Source organism: Convolutriloba macropyga, chromosome 5 (genome assembly GCF_964194025.1).
Source record: "Convolutriloba macropyga chromosome 5, txConMacr16.3, whole genome shotgun sequence".
Lineage (NCBI taxonomy): Eukaryota > Metazoa > Xenacoelomorpha > Acoela > Convolutidae > Convolutriloba > Convolutriloba macropyga.
In genome coordinates, this window is record NC_134472.1 from 18,462,829 (window position 1) to 18,482,421 (window position 19,593).

The 19,593-nt window shown below is 34.4% G+C and overlaps 1 protein-coding gene across 2 annotated transcripts in view; it reads left to right on the forward strand.

Moving 5' to 3' along the window:
* The first annotated feature begins 207 nt into the window (after window positions 1–207).
* Window positions 208–19,593, forward strand: part of LOC142339850 (sphingomyelin phosphodiesterase-like) — a 35,185-nt gene continuing 15,799 nt past the window's right edge. Inside the window, exons 1-7 of one of the 2 annotated variants that reach the window (XM_075390166.1) lie at window positions 208–346; window positions 2,458–2,926; window positions 11,703–11,863; window positions 12,134–12,296; window positions 12,455–12,596; window positions 13,287–13,434; window positions 13,858–14,047. In XM_075390166.1, coding sequence (XP_075246281.1) covers window positions 2,479–2,926; window positions 11,703–11,863; window positions 12,134–12,296; window positions 12,455–12,596; window positions 13,287–13,434; window positions 13,858–14,047 — 1,252 coding nt within the window. In that variant the 5' untranslated portion in view covers window positions 208–346; window positions 2,458–2,478. Of the gene's footprint in view, window positions 362–2,457; window positions 2,927–11,702; window positions 11,864–12,133; window positions 12,297–12,454; window positions 12,597–13,286; window positions 13,435–13,857; window positions 14,048–19,593 lie in introns of both variants that reach the window. The other variant, XM_075390165.1, reaches the window with a different exon arrangement.

Below are 19,593 nucleotides of genomic sequence, written 5' to 3' on the forward strand. Positions count from 1 at the left end.
GTCTTATGCTGCATCGTTCTTGATGATAGTCTTCGTGTGTTCTGCTCAACCAACGCCATCTTAAGTAAATTTAAAGATCGCGTGACGAACCATTAAATAGCAATATTGATCTTGGTAAATATCGAATAACCGACACGCCATCTATTAATATCGCAATAGCAAGGATACTTTGTAGTCCCGCCTTTGATAAACTCATTCTTATTTTGAGCTTTTCGTTCATTTGATCGACTCGATAACAATTTTGAACAAATTTGTCAAACGGTCTTTTCTTGTATTAGCATACTAGCGCTCTCTAGCTATTTTGACATTGTTCAATCTGCAGTTTCAATACTTTATCCAATTTAGAGTCGACAAATCTTACGTTTCAACCGGAACTGACTTTAAAACTAATTTCGGCAATATGAATTGTTTCCATTATATCCTCTCTTCACAGTTTAGTGGCATATATAACGCATACCCCGCTATCGTAATTATACTACAATGTTGGGCTATAGCTCTGGGGGATCAGGATCATATTGGGAATTTTAGAGAACAAGCCCAAATTTGATAAATATTGGGTTTTTACATAGGATAGAATAGTTTTCTAGGCTACATAAGATAGGTTTTTAGGCTATATAGCGCTCTTTGGAGCCCCAACCTCCATTGTTTTTAGTGTTTTTTAACAAATTTATTTTTCGGTTTTTTAGGCGTTTTTTTCTGTTTTTCGGATGTTTTTTCGGATGTCTTGCAAGAAAATCTTGGATGCTGATGCATACTTTTGCAAGAAGACTTTTACTAGACGACTTTTTCTGCCTTGAAAACTTTTTAAATCAGTATATTTGATTCCTAAGTTGTACGACTTCGGCATTCGAGACATTCCAACGTTTCAACAGCTAAAGTTGCTAAAATGTAGGAAGGATTTGAGATGAATGCGGTTGAAATTTTGTATGACTTAACTGTTTTTCTCGGTGAAGGCGGTCACTGTGTTGAAAAAAAAACAGCTACAAATTGCATTTAATAGTGATATTAACTGCTAGATTCACACAATTTTCGAAAAATTGGCCACTCCCAATTTTTGTCATAATTGATGAAAACAGACGCCGTTCTGAATACAGTGACAAAAATTTTGCACATTCACCTTCAATGTTTCAAGAATCATTATGGCCTTAATAAATGTCTTGTTGAGTGGTTTTAACATTGTTCGTTCAACCATTCAACCATTCCTTAATTTGCCAATTCGAGTCATCGGGCATTTGAGATTTTTCTTTTTGGGTGTTTTCTCGAGACACATTTAACCAAATCATGAAGTCAACTGGTCAAAAAAGAAGCTTGAAGCTTTTGTTACATGATGAGAAATTGATATCTCTGCATATGGCTATTGGGGTAACCGAGATCTCAATTTTAGTCCCAATTTATTGAGAGCAACCGATCTCTTCATATACCGCCCAAGCAGATGAGAAGACTAGACATAGCAGCAGTTAGTCACACAGATTTTGGTCTTGAACTATATAGCCTCAGAACAACGAACAAGTACTTCTGAAATTCTGTATGTAAAACAAGATATACTGTTATTATACTCGTTTTGTTTGAAATCTGTCCGAAATCTTGGAATACCTTCTGTTTCTTAGTACTAGAAATTAAGATTTCTTGACTTTGAAAAAACAGAAAGTTGTTGGCATGTAATAGCCGATCAAAATTGATGTTTTAAATGGCAATATTGCATATAAACGACACAAGCGGATTGTTTAGGCTGCCTGGGCAGAAGAATATTCAGAAAAAAATAGTTGAGAATTGGCGCGAAATGAGTAGATAAAACATTAGTCTTCACCACAATGCACCCGGGTTTCTCATCAGACAAAACTCTTAATTGTCATACTAGGTCATATATTAGTTGTATGATTTCTTAGTAGTCATATAAAGATCATTAAAAAATAGAACTTAATCCTAAAATTCTTGAATCATTACGCCCTAAACTAATGATACCAAAAAAAGATCAATGCAGTCATACTTTGAGAAAGTTTTTATTTGGTAATTTTACTAGGTTCATATATGAATCTTTATGAAATAATAGTAGTCATACAAGGAATATACATATTTTTTTGATGCAATGCACTGGAAAAGATGATAATGACTTTCAAAAAAAAACAAGTGGACTTTTTGCAGTGAATGCAGTAAAAACTAACAATTTCGGATAAAAATGCGGATAAAAAGGATTTACTTCATTGCATTCAACGAGACAAAAGTCGGTCAGCTTATAATACAATCCATTGACCTGAAATTATAATTTTTAGCAAAAACTTTGTTAATAGTTACTTTAGATTGAGTCTCGTACTTATAATTGAGAGTACTATGTTATTTCTAAATATTTGTTGACGTTTCAATTCCGTTGATCAACAAAATTGATCAGCTAAGTTTGTTTCTTAGTGTACACAAAGGCGTACCTTCGCTCTATAAAGTCAGTTCTTATTTCGGTTTCAGCTTTCTTTCTTATTGTTACGTATGACTAAACTATTGCGCGTTTGGCTGCTCTTAGCAGCGGTTACTTTTCTGGGAGTTTTAACCACAGTGCAGGGCCAGAAAACACCAAAAGCTCTCAAATATCAACCGCAAAGTAAACTTGAGCAGGAGTTGACCAAATACATCTTGGAAAACGAGCAAAATATTGATCTGGAATACATTATCCGGCAAATTGTTGCGGATGATGAGCACTTATTCAAGGATACGTATGAGTTGATTACGACTCACCTGGAAAACGTGGGAAAAACGTCAAGATTCGAGGACGAAAAGTGCGACCTTTGCTTGGAATTGGCGCCAGTTATTGACAGCGTTCTGAAAAATGACAAGTTGGTGGACTTTGCATACGTGATAGCTGGTGCCAGTTGTGTTTTGTCCGGACTAATCAGTCCTAGAGTGTGCGTGCTGGGGATACAAGAGTGGGGGCCCACGGGTAAGAAACAACAATCGTTCATCGAATGCATTAGTGACTTTAAGTTCAAATTACCCTAAATTTTGCAATTTTTTGTCAAAAGAGGTGGGATGCGAAATTTGACATATATTGTTAATATAAGTTCTACTGCTGCTACATCGAAAAAACTCAGAAATTATCTCACAGCTTAGAAAACCAAATTACGTTAAAAACACCAGATTTATAAGAAACTCATCAGAAAGAAAAAAAATTTGATTAAAAACCAGATTAATAACAACAACTACAGCTTATCATTTTGAAAAAGAATTTGAATCAGTTTTGAGCTGTATAATTGTCAAATTTTGATTTATATCTACTAATATTAAATGGTATACAAAACTTTGTGATCAAATTCGAGTGAAGTAAATTTTTGCACGTAATTAAGAAATGACGCCACCTTATACACCCCACAATCGACCCATTTTTATATGTTAACTTTTTAACAAAGATAAACTGTAAACATTAAAATCATTTCTCAGACAAGAAATACAACCGATTTCTGATAAATATTCCACTCTATTCTTCTCGTTTCGGGATTGTTGGGCTACCTTGTCCTTAATCCTGCTAACAGGATATGGGCCACAGGGAATCCACTAAGTATATGTGGCAACAGTAATGCAACCAGTTTCATAGATGAAGTAAGTAACTACGCAGCAGTAAACTTATGAAATGCAAAACTCAATCATTGCTAGATTTGAAAGAGTATGTTGAACATGGCCGAAAAAAGTTTGCAGAACTGTTAATGGAAAAAATTTCAAAACGATGCCTTGAAAATGTTGCTTAACCAAAGAAATGGCTCAGCCGTTCCTGAATCACACCAGCAAAATTGTGTTAAAGAAGGTCTGAACAGAACAGTTGTTGAGGATGCAAAACTCCTTCTTATAAACTGCAATTTGCCAAAAAGCTATTGGGCAAAAATTGTGCTGACGCTACAAAGTGTTTTCTCCTTGTACACTCTCATAGCACAACAGCGTACTTATTGCAAAACATAAAAACCAGGCAGATGTTTACGTCTAGAATTGTTATGTTCAAGGAAAACAACATGCCAGGTTTTCACAGTAAATCTGAATATTTCGAAGACAGATTTTTATAGTAGAACTTTGACGAGGCAAGAGAAGAACTTCAGGGTACAAGTAATTCTGGTCAATTAGGTTCAGAGATTGAAATAACTGATACACAGAGCGTAGGAGAAAGTGAAGAAAATAGAGTAACTGAAGTCAATTTAACAAGAAACAAATTCCAGGTGTTAAACCAAAAGGAAAAATTGATTTTCAGGCCCAAAATCTCAGTGAAAAAGATAGAACCATTGCCGTCAAAAACTTGAGTATCTGTCGAACTTTTCAACAAAAAATGTAAAAAGACCCACGAGAACGCAAATGATACGCAAACTAGATCAAATAGATATTTCTTTAGGTAGAGGAAAAACTCGGTCAGAGTACGACGAAAGGAAAAGTTCGGGAAAGGAAGCAGCAAAATAAAGAAAACATTAGCGGATTGAAGGGTCTAGAGCACTTCTAGAACTGTTTGGTAAAAACCACTTCCTTGTTGTACAAAGCACAAAAAAACAAATAAACAGAACTGAATTTTTTGAAGGCACTATTATTTCAAAATAAAAAAAAAACCAGAGGCTTGAAGCAATAGAATCATAGATGGTACAGTTTAACGGAACGGAAAATTGAGACTTAGTTGCAGAAGAGAGGGGCCAACCATTATTCCAGGTGGTTGATAGTACGAAGTTTAACATTACCAAACGAAATTATCAATGGATTTCCAGCTCGGAAAGTAGCAAAAGGTTCTAATCAATATGACGGAACTGTATGTTCAGATACTTTTGCTCCCACAGGCAAACCAAAAACCTTTAAAGCTCTACTAGCGTCATCACCTATTGTTATTTTTTTAACCACTTGGATGTAAAAGCAGCTTACTTGCATCCTGAAATAGACAAAGAAGTCGATCCAAAGAAACAATTTTTTTGAATAAGTAGACCCTGATGGCAAAAGCTGGTTTGTAAGCTAGTATCAGGAGTTTTGTACTTTTTTGTTTCCAAAACAAATGGATTTCAACCAGCGAGGACGGAAAATTGTTTCTTTTGATATGGAATGATGACTTAGACATTGCGGGAAACAGTCAAACACAAATAAACAAATTGAAAAACTCACTAAATTCAAAGATTATAATATACGACAAATGAGATCTTGAATGGTTTCTTCGAATGCGGGGGCTGAAAACAGAACGGAGTCACTTTAAATCATGAAAACTACAATCGAAATGGTTTAGAACGGACGCAAGACAGCAAAGCCCTTAAAACACCAGCATAAAAATGTTGAAGTAACTCGAAGTGTTTCTGTAAGAGGAGTAGATTCACACGCGTTTTTTAGTCTAGTAGGTTTAACTTTTTTCCTAGCTGAGCAAACTTGAAGACGTACCATCGTATTATGTGAATCTCAAGTGTTTTATCACGGTCCATGAATGACCCGATTTTTAAAAGTTTCAATGTCAGAAAGCGCATGCAAATCTACAACGTAATTAACCTCTTACAGTGTTTTTTCCAATCAAGCAGCAACAGCACTCCTGATGTCAAAACAGACACTCACTGGGGTGGATATGTCAATGATAGGCTATCGACCACAGGCTGTCAGACAACTGAGGCTGGCAGACCATGGGCATCTGCCAGTTGGCAAATCAAGAAGCAACCGAGAATGACAATTTCACTCTCATCGTGTGAAGTAGAATAACAGGGTTTGGAAGACTCCGTTCGGGAACTCAACTGCCTGTGTTGTCTTTAAAAATGCTGCGGTGCAGGCAGTTTGAGCCCACAATCATTGGAGGAGACAACTTGAGTTGCATAAAACTTGCAACCAATACGGTTTTTTGCAAATCATCAAAAGACATCGATACAAAGAATCACTTAGAACGAGAACGATTTGATGACAACTCAATCAAATTGATCTACACCCAACAGATGCAATCAGCAGATGTTCTGACAAAATTTTTTCAGAGTAAAAGGTAGATTAACATCTAGAACAATTATCGGGTGATTCTATTATTTTACCCACCAACAACAAGATAGAAAACATCATAGAGCTCTGAAATTTAAATAAACCTAGAAAGAAAATATACATAGCAGTTTCATAACGACATTTCAGAAAGAATGTGAGCCAATTTTTAGCCGTTTGTTTGTCAAGTTTTGTTATTTATCTACTAATAACAATTTTTTAATGGAAATTTGTGAACGATCTCATTTGAGGTAATTTTTGAACGTAATTATGAAATTACATACTTCAAGCGCCCCAAAGTCGCCTGATTTTTGATATTTTAACCTTTTAACTAAAGCATCCTGTAATTTTTATAATTGTTTTTTGGACTATAAACACCACCAACTTTTGCTAATTCGGGTCTCTGATAATTAATTTATCTTTTCTCTAATTTCTTTTGAGCATAAACAGCTTCAATCTTTACCTTGCCAGAATTCGTCCTGCCTCATTAAGGCTGTTGAGCTACCGTTTCCTTTGTCCTACTGACACAAAAACTTACTCTAAAAATTATTCGAACCGTTCTTATTTGAAAAGAAAAACGCCGGGTAATATATCTTTTTTTGAACTCATTGAGTCTATATAAAAAAAGAGATTTTTTTTAAAAAAAGCTGAAGAAATGGTCCAGTATTGTTCCTTCTTGTTTTTTAAAAAACATACGGCGATGTAATTTAATTAAGACCGAGTAGCATTAGGAAACATACCACATACCTGGATGGGGAATAAAAATAAATTATAAAAAATGCCTTTCTTCAGTTATAGAGTTACTGTAACTGCTAGGGTACAACAATTAACCTTATATAAGCCAAGCATGACTTTATATCCTTATTTTAAGGCTGCTTCTTTTCTAATAGAACTATATTTGATGTAAAAAATTTTCTGTAAAAACAACTGCAGCGAATCATTACTTTTAAGCTCCCAAAAGTTTCTTTGGTCCAGTTGAGAAATGATTTAGTCTCCGACCGTTGAAACTTTAGATGTTTTGATGATTAAACCATGAAACAATTTGAACAGCAATTTCATGAAGGCGGGTAGAAATAGAAACTTTTGTTTTGATCTCATTCAGTAGATTATAACTACAAATAAATTTCTCTTCATAGCTCTGAAATTGGACAAAAATTGGGGAAAAAATGTGCTAATAAAATTGTCCACCAAAAAAGCGTTGCTGCCCTTTGTTCGGCAGTTCTTAGGGAAATTTATCTTGCAAAATTATCTTGCAAAATTGAAAACAAAAATTTTTGTTTAAATTTCTCATTAATTTTAAGATGGGCCATCATAGAGTCGAAGAATCAGCACCTCTAATATGCATCACACTCACGCTCCAACTGATATTTCTGTGAATTTGAAGCAAACTGGGAACTCCTCGTCATCTTTAAAAAAAACTTTTTTGCCGCTAAATAAAGTTGCAATACCAACAATAAGGCTCGTTAATGTGCGTTTGCACATGATGTTCCGACCAACGTTCATGTACATTTCAGACATAACTGTCAACCAAATGAAGATATCATCAAAAACAGATCTTATAGTTTGAAAAAAAGTACACAATTTAATAAAGGAATTAAATAATGCACTTCCTCATTACAGCACTCAGGAGATCTGCCACCCTTAATAAGACTACGGGAGAAAAAAGTAAACAACAAAAAAAAGCAAAATGGAAACATTTTACGGAAAAATTAAAACGTCGAAATTTAAAAGCATCTAGTAGCAATGTCAAAAAAACAATCAGAAGAAAACTTTACTACGCAAGTTTATTTTCTTGTTACTACGAAGCATATGGGACTTTATATTAATGAGACTAAGTAACAAGTTGACAAAAAAGCAATAAAAGGCGAAACTCAAAAATCAACCAAAATTTTATAAACCAAGTGTTTACAAACGTCCTAGAAACAATTAGGTTTCAACAAAAAGTTTAATAAATTTATTGAAAAAGTTATTACCAAGCCAATAGAATCTGCTTTTGGTTAAAAATAAGCCACAGAAACGGACCAAAGATGACGAAAAACTGAAAAAACTTCTTATAAATCACGAAAACAAATTATTGAAGCCATTAAAACCTTTTGATGTTATCAGAATATTAAGTTTTTATTTCAAATGTTAATTAAAATATTTGAGCTAAAGCTATACTCAAAGAATAAGCATGTTCAATTGGGCCTCATTTGAAAATTATTGGGATCTGTTATTACGCGAATGAGCTTAAAGAAGAGAAAAAAGAAGACAGATATTGACCACTAACATAATTTTTACGAAAAGGCATACTGTAGAACAAAAAACATCAGTTACGACGTAATTTAGATAGCAACTTTATTATTCGAACTACGGGGAAGTAGATGGGACCTCTCGATGATGAGAATTAGATACAAGTTGACAAATAAAACAGCAAAATCTAAGTTAGAAAAAGAAACGTTTGAAAACAAAATATCATAAAGTTTAAGGCTATCAGCTGTAAATCTACTGCAATGATTAACTTCATTCATTAAACACTCAAGCAGAAGCTTATGAGACCTCTAAGATTTTACGACTACATAAAGAACATAAAACGGGCAAAAACAGTAATTTGAAAAAAAATGAGAACGAAAAGCGTCGAAGCCATTAAAAAAAGGAACTATTCATTAAAAACTTTTATATGTCCAAATAATTTTTCAACAAAAATATAATTGTTTTTAGTAAACAATATGACTTCAAAAAACCAACATATAAGAACAGATATATTAAAACCACGAGAAAATCCGTAGTACCGAAGCCATTGAATTCAATAGCTTTCAACGGAAAGTAATAACCAAACAAGTTAGAATAAGTTACGCATCAATGAGAAGGCAATAATTTCTGTCATTCCTAAATCAAAAATAATTCATCACAATAAGTCGTAAGCTTATGAAAACGATAAAACAAACGCAGGCAATAACCAAAAAACCAGTAGAAAAAACTGAGAAGACAGTGTCGAAGCCATCGAAACCATACCGTTTTCTCTGCAATTTTGTCTATGATCTATCGCAACTCTTTTCTATTACAGTGGAAACTGTAAAAAAGAAGAAAATATGCTAAGATTTCAAAAAAATCCAAAATTATGAAAAAATATAACCAAAATTTTTTTAAAAAATTATGAAAAGTCGTAAAATTTAAATCCTAAAGACAATAGAAGGTAAAACCGCTAACCAAATTAATTCTGGTTGCAAAAAAAGAAGAGGGTCCTGTCAATATCGAGACCGACTTAGAGTTCAAGAAAAAAGGTTAAATATCGTCTAATGTTCAAAAATTTTTTTCAAGAAATTAAATTTGAAGTCTCATCAGCCATTATTCTCAATTGCTTTGAACGGAAGTGAATAAAAATGCTAAGTTATGCTTCAATGCTCAATAGGAAGACAGCAATGACAATTTTTATTCATCAAGACGAAGTCGCAAAAAGTCCGAAGACTATGAAAACAACAACAATTTCAGGCAAAAAAAAATTCAGTAGAAAAGTGCGAGAAGAAATTGTCGAAGCCATATAAACTAAAAGCTCTCTCTGAAAAATTTCTTTATAATCCAATGAACGGCTTCTCTTAGCCAATGTTAATTATCAATATTAAAATATTGAGACAAGATTTCAAAAGGAAACGAAATTGCAAAAAAATTAGCCAAAAATTTTTTTTTTAAAATTTGAAAATTTGTGGCATCGAAGTCATGGAGCCAAAAGTTAGAAGATAAAACATTTAACCGCAAAATTGTGGTTTTAGTAAAACTGAAGGTAGATCTTCTTTACTGACACTGACCTTGAAAATTTTTTAAAAATCTTAACAGCCAATAGTTGTCCACTCAAAGCACAATACAATTTCACTTAATATTCATCAAGTAGCTTTTTAACTTTTAGTTACCGAGTTTATGCCATAGGACTCCGATATTTTAGTAAAATTTCATTGAAAATTTTTCCTTCGAAAAACTATGTTTAAAGTCTTAACAGGCATTAGCTGTCCACTCAAGTTACTACGTAGTTCGCTTACTGTTTTTTAAGAAATCTATTGTTTTTTCAGTGAACGAGTCTATGCCATAGGACTCTGAAAATTTAGTAAACTTTCAAAAACTAAATCAAAATTTCGTTAAAAAATTTTCTTTCGAAAAATTATTTCTTAAATCTTAACAGCCCTTAGCTGTCCCCTCAAATTACTTCATAGATTTGCTTAATGCTCTTTAGGAAGCCAATTGCAATTCTAGTCAACGAATCTACTTCGTAGGACTACGAAGTCGTATCAAAATCTCAAAAAGAAAATCAAAATTTTAAAAAGAAATCCCTAAAACTCAAATCGGAGCCATTAAAAAATGGTCGATTCCTTAAAAACGATTTATTTGTTTATTGGGCATTATTTGAAGGTAAATGAAGTTTGTCATGAACACAACCTGGATTTTAAAAATGACTAGTCTCCATGTGAATTGAAAAAAAAACAAGAAAAAACATGAAATGGTTTTTAAAAAATCAGCTCTCAACTAAAAATCGATTTTTTTATAGTAAACATCCCTATGAGACGAAAACTACCACTTTAATGGCCTTTCAGCTTTTAGAATCACGAGAGTGTTCCATTTGCAATAGAAAATGTAATTTTGAATTGATAATTTTTATAGAAAAAATCTTGATTTCAACAAAAAAGTGAACAAAATCATGCCAAACATCACGTGTTCACGCAAAACTTTAAACCTCGATAACTCGATAACTCAAAAGTCACGAAAATAAAAAAACTTTTAAATTCCGAACTCTACGCGGGGCGAGATTTTTAATGATACCACTCACATATCTGTACGATGAATTTATCGATCGGCCAAAATTGACTGAACAAAAAAGTAAAACCCATTTGAGTATATAGTTCCTCCCTCCACAAGTGGGGTCGGAACAAATATGAAAAAGACAGTGATTTCATAAATAATGCGCCATAATTTTTCCGTGACTTTTTTGACACTCAAAATTTTTTTTCAGACACTCATGGTCAAAACATTTTTTAAAAGTTTGAAAAATTTTGAAATTTGAATTTTTAAAACGGATAAAAAACGCATATGAACAAATACATTCAAACTTGAATACTTTGAACACTGTAAAAAGAAGTAATTTTCTAATTTTGCGAAATAACAACTTGCAGATGTTTCAGTTGGTGGCAGAAAACTTTTCTCAGTCATCGACAATATGTTTATCTGCCGTATCAAAACAGCTCCAAACTCCAAAAAGGACATTTACTTCTGAGTTCAATTTTTTTAAAAAAAAAATAATGCCATTACAGATTGCTCATGCTACTTTGAGCGTCTAAAATCACAAATTTTGCTTCTTACAGACTTTCTCAAAAATAATAAAAATTTGGTACATTTTCTTATAGGCATATTACTGTTTTTTGAGTAATTGTTCCCTGATTTTGGCGACGCTCGTCTGAAAAATGATATTATCGGAGCTTCAAACAGAGAGTTAATCATCTCAAGTTCTAAAAATGTTAAAGGGAAGTTTTTGACAATGCTGAGAAATATTTATGAAACTTTTCTTCGGAAAAAGATTGTATTGTTATCTCATACAAATATCAAAACTACAGGTATGATTCCCGGCGAGAATTTTGTTAACTTTTGCACCCGTAATTGAGGGAACGTCAGCGGAAAAATTACCAGGAAATTAGAACGGGGATTAATGCACTGGTAATTTTATACTAAGTATTATTGACAGGCTTTGGATCTATCCGGCTGTTTTTTTTAATTGGGGTGCGGGTCACTTATTATTTTAGTGCTTTACATTGCGGACAAGTACGTGTTGACTCCTGATGAGGTTTGTGGTGTTCTGTTTGGAGATGACTGCGCAGATCCATCCATCCACCAGCCCAACTGGACCCTAAACTTCCCCTCCACCCCTCGCCCACAGTATGTCCCACCACCTCAACCACCTCAAGTAAGAAAACTTTTATATATTATACAACCTTTTTATGTGATCTGCTCCAACCTATCCTTATCATCAGATCTTGCAACTTCAAAATTAGTCAAGTCAGCACTGTATTATGTAAAACTCACTTAGAACCTGAAAGTTCTAGTTCTTAAAAAGTTTTTATATCACATTGACTCGGGTAAAACTCAGCGTTCGATATTTTAAGCTGTATAAGAACACATGAGAAAACATTTTTAATTAGGAATCTATCCTTCAAGAGTTAGTTTTTGTCTCTAGGGAGTTGAACTGCACAAAGTGTTGCACCTGACAGACATTCACGTGGATCTGTTCTACTCTGATGGGTCTAATGCACAGTGCGAGGACCCTATGTGCTGCAGAGACATTGATGGAGAACCCATCTCATACTTATGGGCAGCTGGCAAATACGGAAGTCTCGCTTGTAAGTTGCATGCCGAACTCACATCACAGACTAATTCAGCACCCCCAACATTTGAATAAACAATGAAGATTGACGCTATAAAACAAGTACTGAAAAAACTTAAACACATAGCTTAGCGCTGGTAAAACTGGACCTGAAGCAGTTAATTATTTGGTCAGATTGTGACTCACCAGTGGTGACAGTCGAGAACCTGTTGGCCAAGTTGTCCCAGGAACACTTTGACTACGTCCTCGTCACTGGCGATCTTCCAGCACACGACGTCTACAACCAGACTATGGAACAGAATCTAAACATCACCAAGTTATTCAATTTTTACTTCTTAATTCATTTTTTTCATTTTTTGCAAAGAAGTCTAAATAATAACCATTTTGGGATCTCAGAGCATAGCGTCATCTAACTACACCGTCTTTATAAACGCATAGTTGGAGAGGGTCGGGACTGTAAAACTAAAAATTACAAGGTCTTGATTTTCTATTGATTGTACAAAAGTCTGGCTAATGGCTGGGTATAGTAATTGGTCTGGGTACACCTCTAACCGAGTAAAAATGACTATCAATGATCCGTTTTGACGTGCAGAGCTGTCATAAAGTTTAATGAACGTGCTAAAAAGTGTTAAAGCTTTTCAGAGAAAATATAATGAATCTAAGAAATTACGCAATTGTGACTGGATTGCCCTTATTTTTCAGACTGTATTTTCAATGATGCTTGTCTTGTTGTGCCAAAATTGAACAACGTATTGTTCCGTATTTTTTGCCTGACAAGTTTAAATAATTTAAAGTTGTGTCCTCATTGTGACAAGATCTAGTTTCCTTGCAGTGCCATAAATTAATGCCGCATGTTGGTATTTTGGCATTATGTGGATAGAGTAGGTATGGAACAAATGGGCTTCAGTGCCTTCAGTCTTTCAGATGATTTATGGAATTTGTCGCCACTTTTGAGGGTTCTAAGGTTTCTAATCTTGAGATGAATTGGTTTTTAATTTGTGAACAGGTGGGTGAACTCCCTTCTCCGGAAGTACTTTGGGAACGTGACTCTGCTACAGGCAGTGGGCAACCATGAGTCATGCCCAGTTGACCTCTTCGTGCCAGACTACATGGACTCAGGAGAGAGTGCACACCCAATGTCTTGGCTCTATGATGTAAGCTATGCGGATATATTTCTGTTCAAATTATTAATAAGCTAACAGTTGCTTATTTTATCATTTTTAACAGTAGCAATTTGTATCATATGCAAAAAAAAATTTTAAAAAAGGTTAAATTGATAAACATCAGCTTTTCTCATTATTTTTTTTTTTAAAAAAATGAATTAATACATCTCTCTGAAATAAATAGAGTTAAGAACGGGTTTGGGAATGGAAACTTGGGCAGAGTAAATTAAAAGACAAAGAAATGATTCTCCCCTCCCCCCGCTCAATCGGATCTACCTCACTCCTTTGCTGAGAGAGAAAACAAATTTCTGATTCCATAATTCGAGTTGGTTGAAGAAACGCTATGAATCTAGATGGTTACCTTTAACAAAGTGAACTTTGAAATGGTAAGTTACAAACACCTAAACGCTACAGGTGTTAGTTGAGGAGTGGTCCCAATGGCTTCCTAATTCGACCTTTGACTCAATCAGGAAGGGGGGCTACTGGGCGTGGGAATTCATGCCTGGTCTCAAGGTTATCTCACTCAATGGCGCCTATGGCCAGACTGCTGACTGGTACTCACGCGTGAACAACTCGGACTTCAGTGGCATGCTGCAGTTCATGGGTATGAACTAAACGTGCGAATCCATGGGTCGTATTTTTACCCAATGAACGAGCTAAGAAAAAGGGGGTACAAAACTAATTGTATTTCGATCACGAGAATTCTCAAGAGAGAAAGAGAGGATATTTTTGTGCCTTCACCAAACACAATTGTTCAGCTGTGCAAAATGACTTTGTGCCTATTTCAAAAACTAAATAAGACGTTATTGCCTTCAAAGTTCAGAGATTAGTTGTTCTTACTTCTTGGTCTTAACGATTATTGAACCCAGCTCGAGATCCTCATCGTTACTCGTTTCGGGAGGAATGGGAGGGGGTTCGAAATTACACGTACCGGGACAAAGTAGATTTCTGAAAATGCGCTGGAAATTAATGATAGTCATTTTAAACCGACCAGAGTCTGGTGAAAATGAAGATTTAGCAAGCTTAAATCTGAGCATGAGTAAAAATGAGCAATACCTTCCAAAACTTAGCTAAAATTTATAATAGTAACAATAAATTTGTTTTTGAATTAATAAAACCAAAAGTTCACCATAAAACTACTGCAGTTTTGTGCCTGAAAAAACAATTTATCTAAATTTGCTGCTATATAAGCTACCAAAAATTACTAGTCTAGTGTTTTCACATAGAAAAACGTCCCTCAATTTTTGAAGGAAATGGTTGATGTCTTTCTCATTTGAATATAAAATTTCGTTTAATTACACTGGGGTCGTGCTTGACAAAAAAATGAGTTAATGAGTTTTCTAACTCCGGTACTATTTCTAACGTGTGGGTACCATTAAACGGCGTCTTCGTTTTAAAAACTTGATTCTTATGGAAGTAATTTAATCCTTTTCACTTTCGAGGTCTCGTAGATCTTTGATGCTTTTACCTTCCAAACAATTTTTTGTAGAAACGTTTGTTGCAGTATTTCAGACTCGACGGGAGATTTTTTAGTAGCAGTTTTGTATATTAGGACACCGTGTTGGTAAAAAGGATGAGCACAAGTAAGGTACGCTCAATTAAGTATTGCAATTTTTATGCAAAATTAGTTTTGACGGATTTTATATGGGGCTCAAAACAACTTTTTATCTGAAATTATTTGTAAGTATTTTGTGTTTCTCCAAAGGAGGAATCAGACATAAGACCTTCTTGGAATGTGTCATGTTCTGACCAAATAAGCGATGAAAACGAAACTTGTTTTGCATTCGCTTCAATTGAGTACGTCTTTCTTCCAATTATTGACTTTTTTAAGTTTATTCAGACACTTATCGGTGGTTGTCAACAAGAACACTTTCATCGGCTAAAATTCTATTTTCTGTTTATGTCTAATTATGGTAAATCATTGAATATATCAGAAAAAGCCATTTCCAGTTTGATCCCGGTCGAATAACGTCTTTTGCATATTGATTTTTTGATATCTTGATATTAATCTCAACTTACTGCATTATGTCGGCCATGTATGACGACTAGAAACTGCTGCCTGAACCTTGAACAACAAGATTCTGCACTTTCAGGCCACATGGTATGATTAATTGTATTAAATAATTTTGATAAGTCTAGCAGTGTTGCTCGCTTAATTTTTCCACGAAATCACAATATTTTGTCCAGGGATTTTTCGAAGATATTTAGAAAACTTTTAGACAATGAGGGAATTATTGCATTCCATCTGCAATTGTTAGTTTTTTTGATGGTCATAAGAAACATAAAACTGTAACTTTGTTTTTGTTCAGACTTGAGGATGACTTTTTTTCAATCTTTGTAATCAAGAAAAACTCGAAAAAAAATTAGCTGCAACTACAGGGTTCGTCATTTCATGCATTTAATTTTCACAATCTAAATTTCACTGTTCCTTGAATGCATTATTTCAAACACTTCTTCAGTGGACATTGGATGAGAAAGCATAAAAGCTGATGGTTTACTTTTTTTCTCAATTATTAGCATATTTGGTTACCAATGAAAAATTTTAACTGTCGATAGGAACAAAGTCAATGAAATCAGTAGTGGGAGTTCAAAAACTGCCGGTGATACAATAGTTTTTTAAAAAGTCTCGACAACATTCTAGAAATCTTCAGAAAACTTTATGAATTATGTGTAAACATTTGATATAAATGATATTTTTCTCTATTACTGTATTTTGCTTTCGATTTTAGTGATAGTTTTCTAAGAATGGACATTTTTTATCTTTTGCATAATCCTGACTTTTTGTTGGCTGCTTTTTGGACAAGATTGTTTACCCAACTCTTGTAATACTCCTGATTTTTGTGATTTGTAGTTGTTGTATAATGATAAAACTTTTGACGAACTTGTGCAACTTTTCCAAACAAACAACTATATGAAGGAGCAAAATGAAAAAAAAACATTCTGCATTAGTAATTATTAAAATGAGATAAAGAATAGGTGTCAATAAAAACTCTATTTTTCCGACATTTCCTGAAGTTTTGGAATTTCGTCAAACAATCTGGTTGTTCATTTTGTTATAGAGAGAGAGAGAGTTTAGGCTTCTGTGGGTCTTTCCAAATGGGTTTGCACCCTTCATATAACGACTGAGCTGAGCTTCTGCACCGGGATACAATGTCCACAGCTGCAGTTGAAAGCCCAGGAACATAAGTTGACTTCTGAATAACTTTTGAAGAAGTAGTTCCAGTATATTTTTGTTAAATATTTCTTATCAATTTGATCGAGATCGACGTTCCCTACTCATCATATTATATTTAGTAAATAACTGGTTCTTTTCCAGAAGTTTTCATCAGCCTTCCTTGTTCTTGTTTTATTAATTGTTATTAGCTCGTTTTGACGTGTGCTTAACAACCCTTCATTATTGTTTGTTTTAATGGGTATTTTTATATTGTAAGATCCTTTAAGCAGTGAGATGAGCATTAATAGATCATGCAATTCAAAGTAATATGACAATGGCAGCAACTTCAGTGTGGTCAGTCTTTGCTTGTAACTAATTTCCCAGTTACTGATTATCCACCACGTTGCTTTTCTTTGAATTCGCTCGATGTCTTTGCTTTCGGTCTTATTCGTGAACCATGCTTGTGAGGCATAACTTATGACTGGTATAACGTAGCCGACATATGCATTGAGTTTTGTTGTTTGCGATGCAAGGTTTGATATGTTTCGTTTTAGGAAATAAAACGCTTTCCAGGCTTGGCTACAACGTTTCTTTATATTCGCTTTCCATGATAACTTAGTAGCCATAATTATACCTAGATCTTTTTGCTCGCTTTTATTTGAGAGAGTTTTAGAGTTAAGTATAAAGGAGTGCCAGTTTTTTTCGTTTACTTTAATCGGCAGGATGTGACATTTGCTTTCATTGAGTTGCATATTGTTGTTATGGCACCATTTTTCGATTTTTTCCAGGTCACTTTGTATATTTGCTGGATTTGTTGGTACAAGCTTGAAATCATCTGCGTATCCAAACGCAGAGCATTTTGATGTTTGTTGTGGAAGATCGTTTATATATATTATGAAAAGTAGGGGACCTAGGAGAGATCCTTGGGGGACACCACTGGTTACTGGTACAGTTTCAGATTCCGAGTCATTTACTTTAACGTATTGTTTTCTATTTGATAGGTAACTGGCTACAATCTTTAAGAAATTTCCCCCTACACCCAGGTTCTCCACTTTGTTAATCAGAAGATCGTGAGGGACTGTATCGAACGCTTTTTTGAAGTCAAGGTAAAGTACAAAAATTTCGTTGTCTTTTTCGTCGAATTCATTATACAACAGGTCTAGGAAAAGCAACATCTGGATTACTACTGATCTATGCATTCTAAATCCGTGTTGTGATTCTTCTAGCTTTGTCTTGACAATTTCATATAGTTCGTCGAAAATTAGTTTTTCTAATACTTTTGAGACGCTACATAAGAGACTAATAGGGCGGTATTGTTCAATCAGTGCCCGGTTCTCATCCTTAAATATTGGTACAATTTCACTGATTTTCCAGTAGGATGGAAGAAAGCCTTTGTTCAAGGCAGTATTGAAAATCAGAAAAAGGGATTTAGACAAGGCTGGCAGATTTTTTAGTACCGTGTTTCCTATCCTGTCTGGGCCGCAGGCTTTGTTTGTTTGAAGTTTTGATAGGATTTCTTTGATCTTACTCTCGTCTATTTCAATTTTATTGTGCTGATGTTTATCGAAGGAGTTTTTCTTGATTTGATTGGTTTTAAGGAAAACTTTAGAAAAGAATTCACTGAAAAACGCACACTTTTTCTTATCTTCATTAGTTTGTGCATCCTTGTACTTCATTGTTTCCGGGTATCTACTACTTTTATGACTTGACTCCAGATATTTTTGAAGATCCGAAAAACGTCTACCTTGAAAGACTTTACTTTCGAATTCTGCTTGGTCCTCATTCAAGGAATTTCTTAATCCTTTTTCCATTTTCTTCAGTTTTATTAATCTCGCCAAGGTGGATTTCTTTGATGTTTTTCGTTTTAAGGTTGATATTATTTTAATAAGGTGGGACGAATCTTTGCTTACCCAAGGAGCTAAGTTTGATCTGTGGGTTGTTGTTTTTGGGACATTTTCGCTAAGAACTTTGTCTAGCCATTTGTACCATTGAATTACTAATTGATCTACGCTGCTGTAGCAGTAGGGATTAAATGGGTTTTTCTCTATGTAGGTTCAAGTCTTTCCAGTCAACTTTGTTAAATGCGTCTTTTTATGTTTCGTGTCAATCGTTGTCGTTTTCTCAATTTGTAGGGTAGTTATAAAAGCGTCGTGGTCAGATTTAAAACTCTTATTGAATTCATTGTTCCTGGTCTTCGTGATGACAATGTTTGGGTTATTGGTTAGTAACACATCTAGCTGGTTTTGTGTTTTCTGATTTAGGACTTCCTGGAAATTGAGATGTGATATTTTTTCAGGAATTTGGATTTCATATTCATTTTGGGAGCATAAGGTTTTCCAACAAGTGTGTTCGAAATTTATGTCTCCTGTTACGATTATTGATTCACAATTTTCTTATTCAGCAAACATTTTCAGGTTTTTTATGAGGTTTATCATTTTTTCGACAGGCCATCTGTAATTACTTTGCTTAGGGGGATTGTAAATGCACCAAATTATCATTGGGACATCTTTTGGGGTAACTTTGATAGCAACGTACTGGTCAAGATTATTATTACCCAGGATCACCCTTTCATGCGGTAAGTTCTTGACAGCTATGAGAACTCCTCCATGCATCGATTTATGATTGTCTGTGAGTCTATCTTTCCTGTGAATTGCATATTCTTTTAGGAAGAGGCTTTCATCAGGTACGTCATCAGTTAACCATGTTTCGGTTATGCATAGAATGTCCAAGTCATTTTCAGTTTTTACGCAGTTAGAGAATGAGTAGCGTCTTTTTAGATCTAGTAGGCTTCTGGCATTGAAAGTTAGTATTTTCATTTGTGTTTGTAGTCATGGATTATTTACGTTTTCATTTTCTGTTTGATCAACTTTTATGTCTACCCATTTCTTATCAATTTGTTGCTGTAACTTTAAATTTCGTATTCGTATTTCGTTTGATTTTGTGCCGCTTTCAAGCATTTGCCTTCTTTTTTGCAAAAGGTCATTTTCAACAGCCTG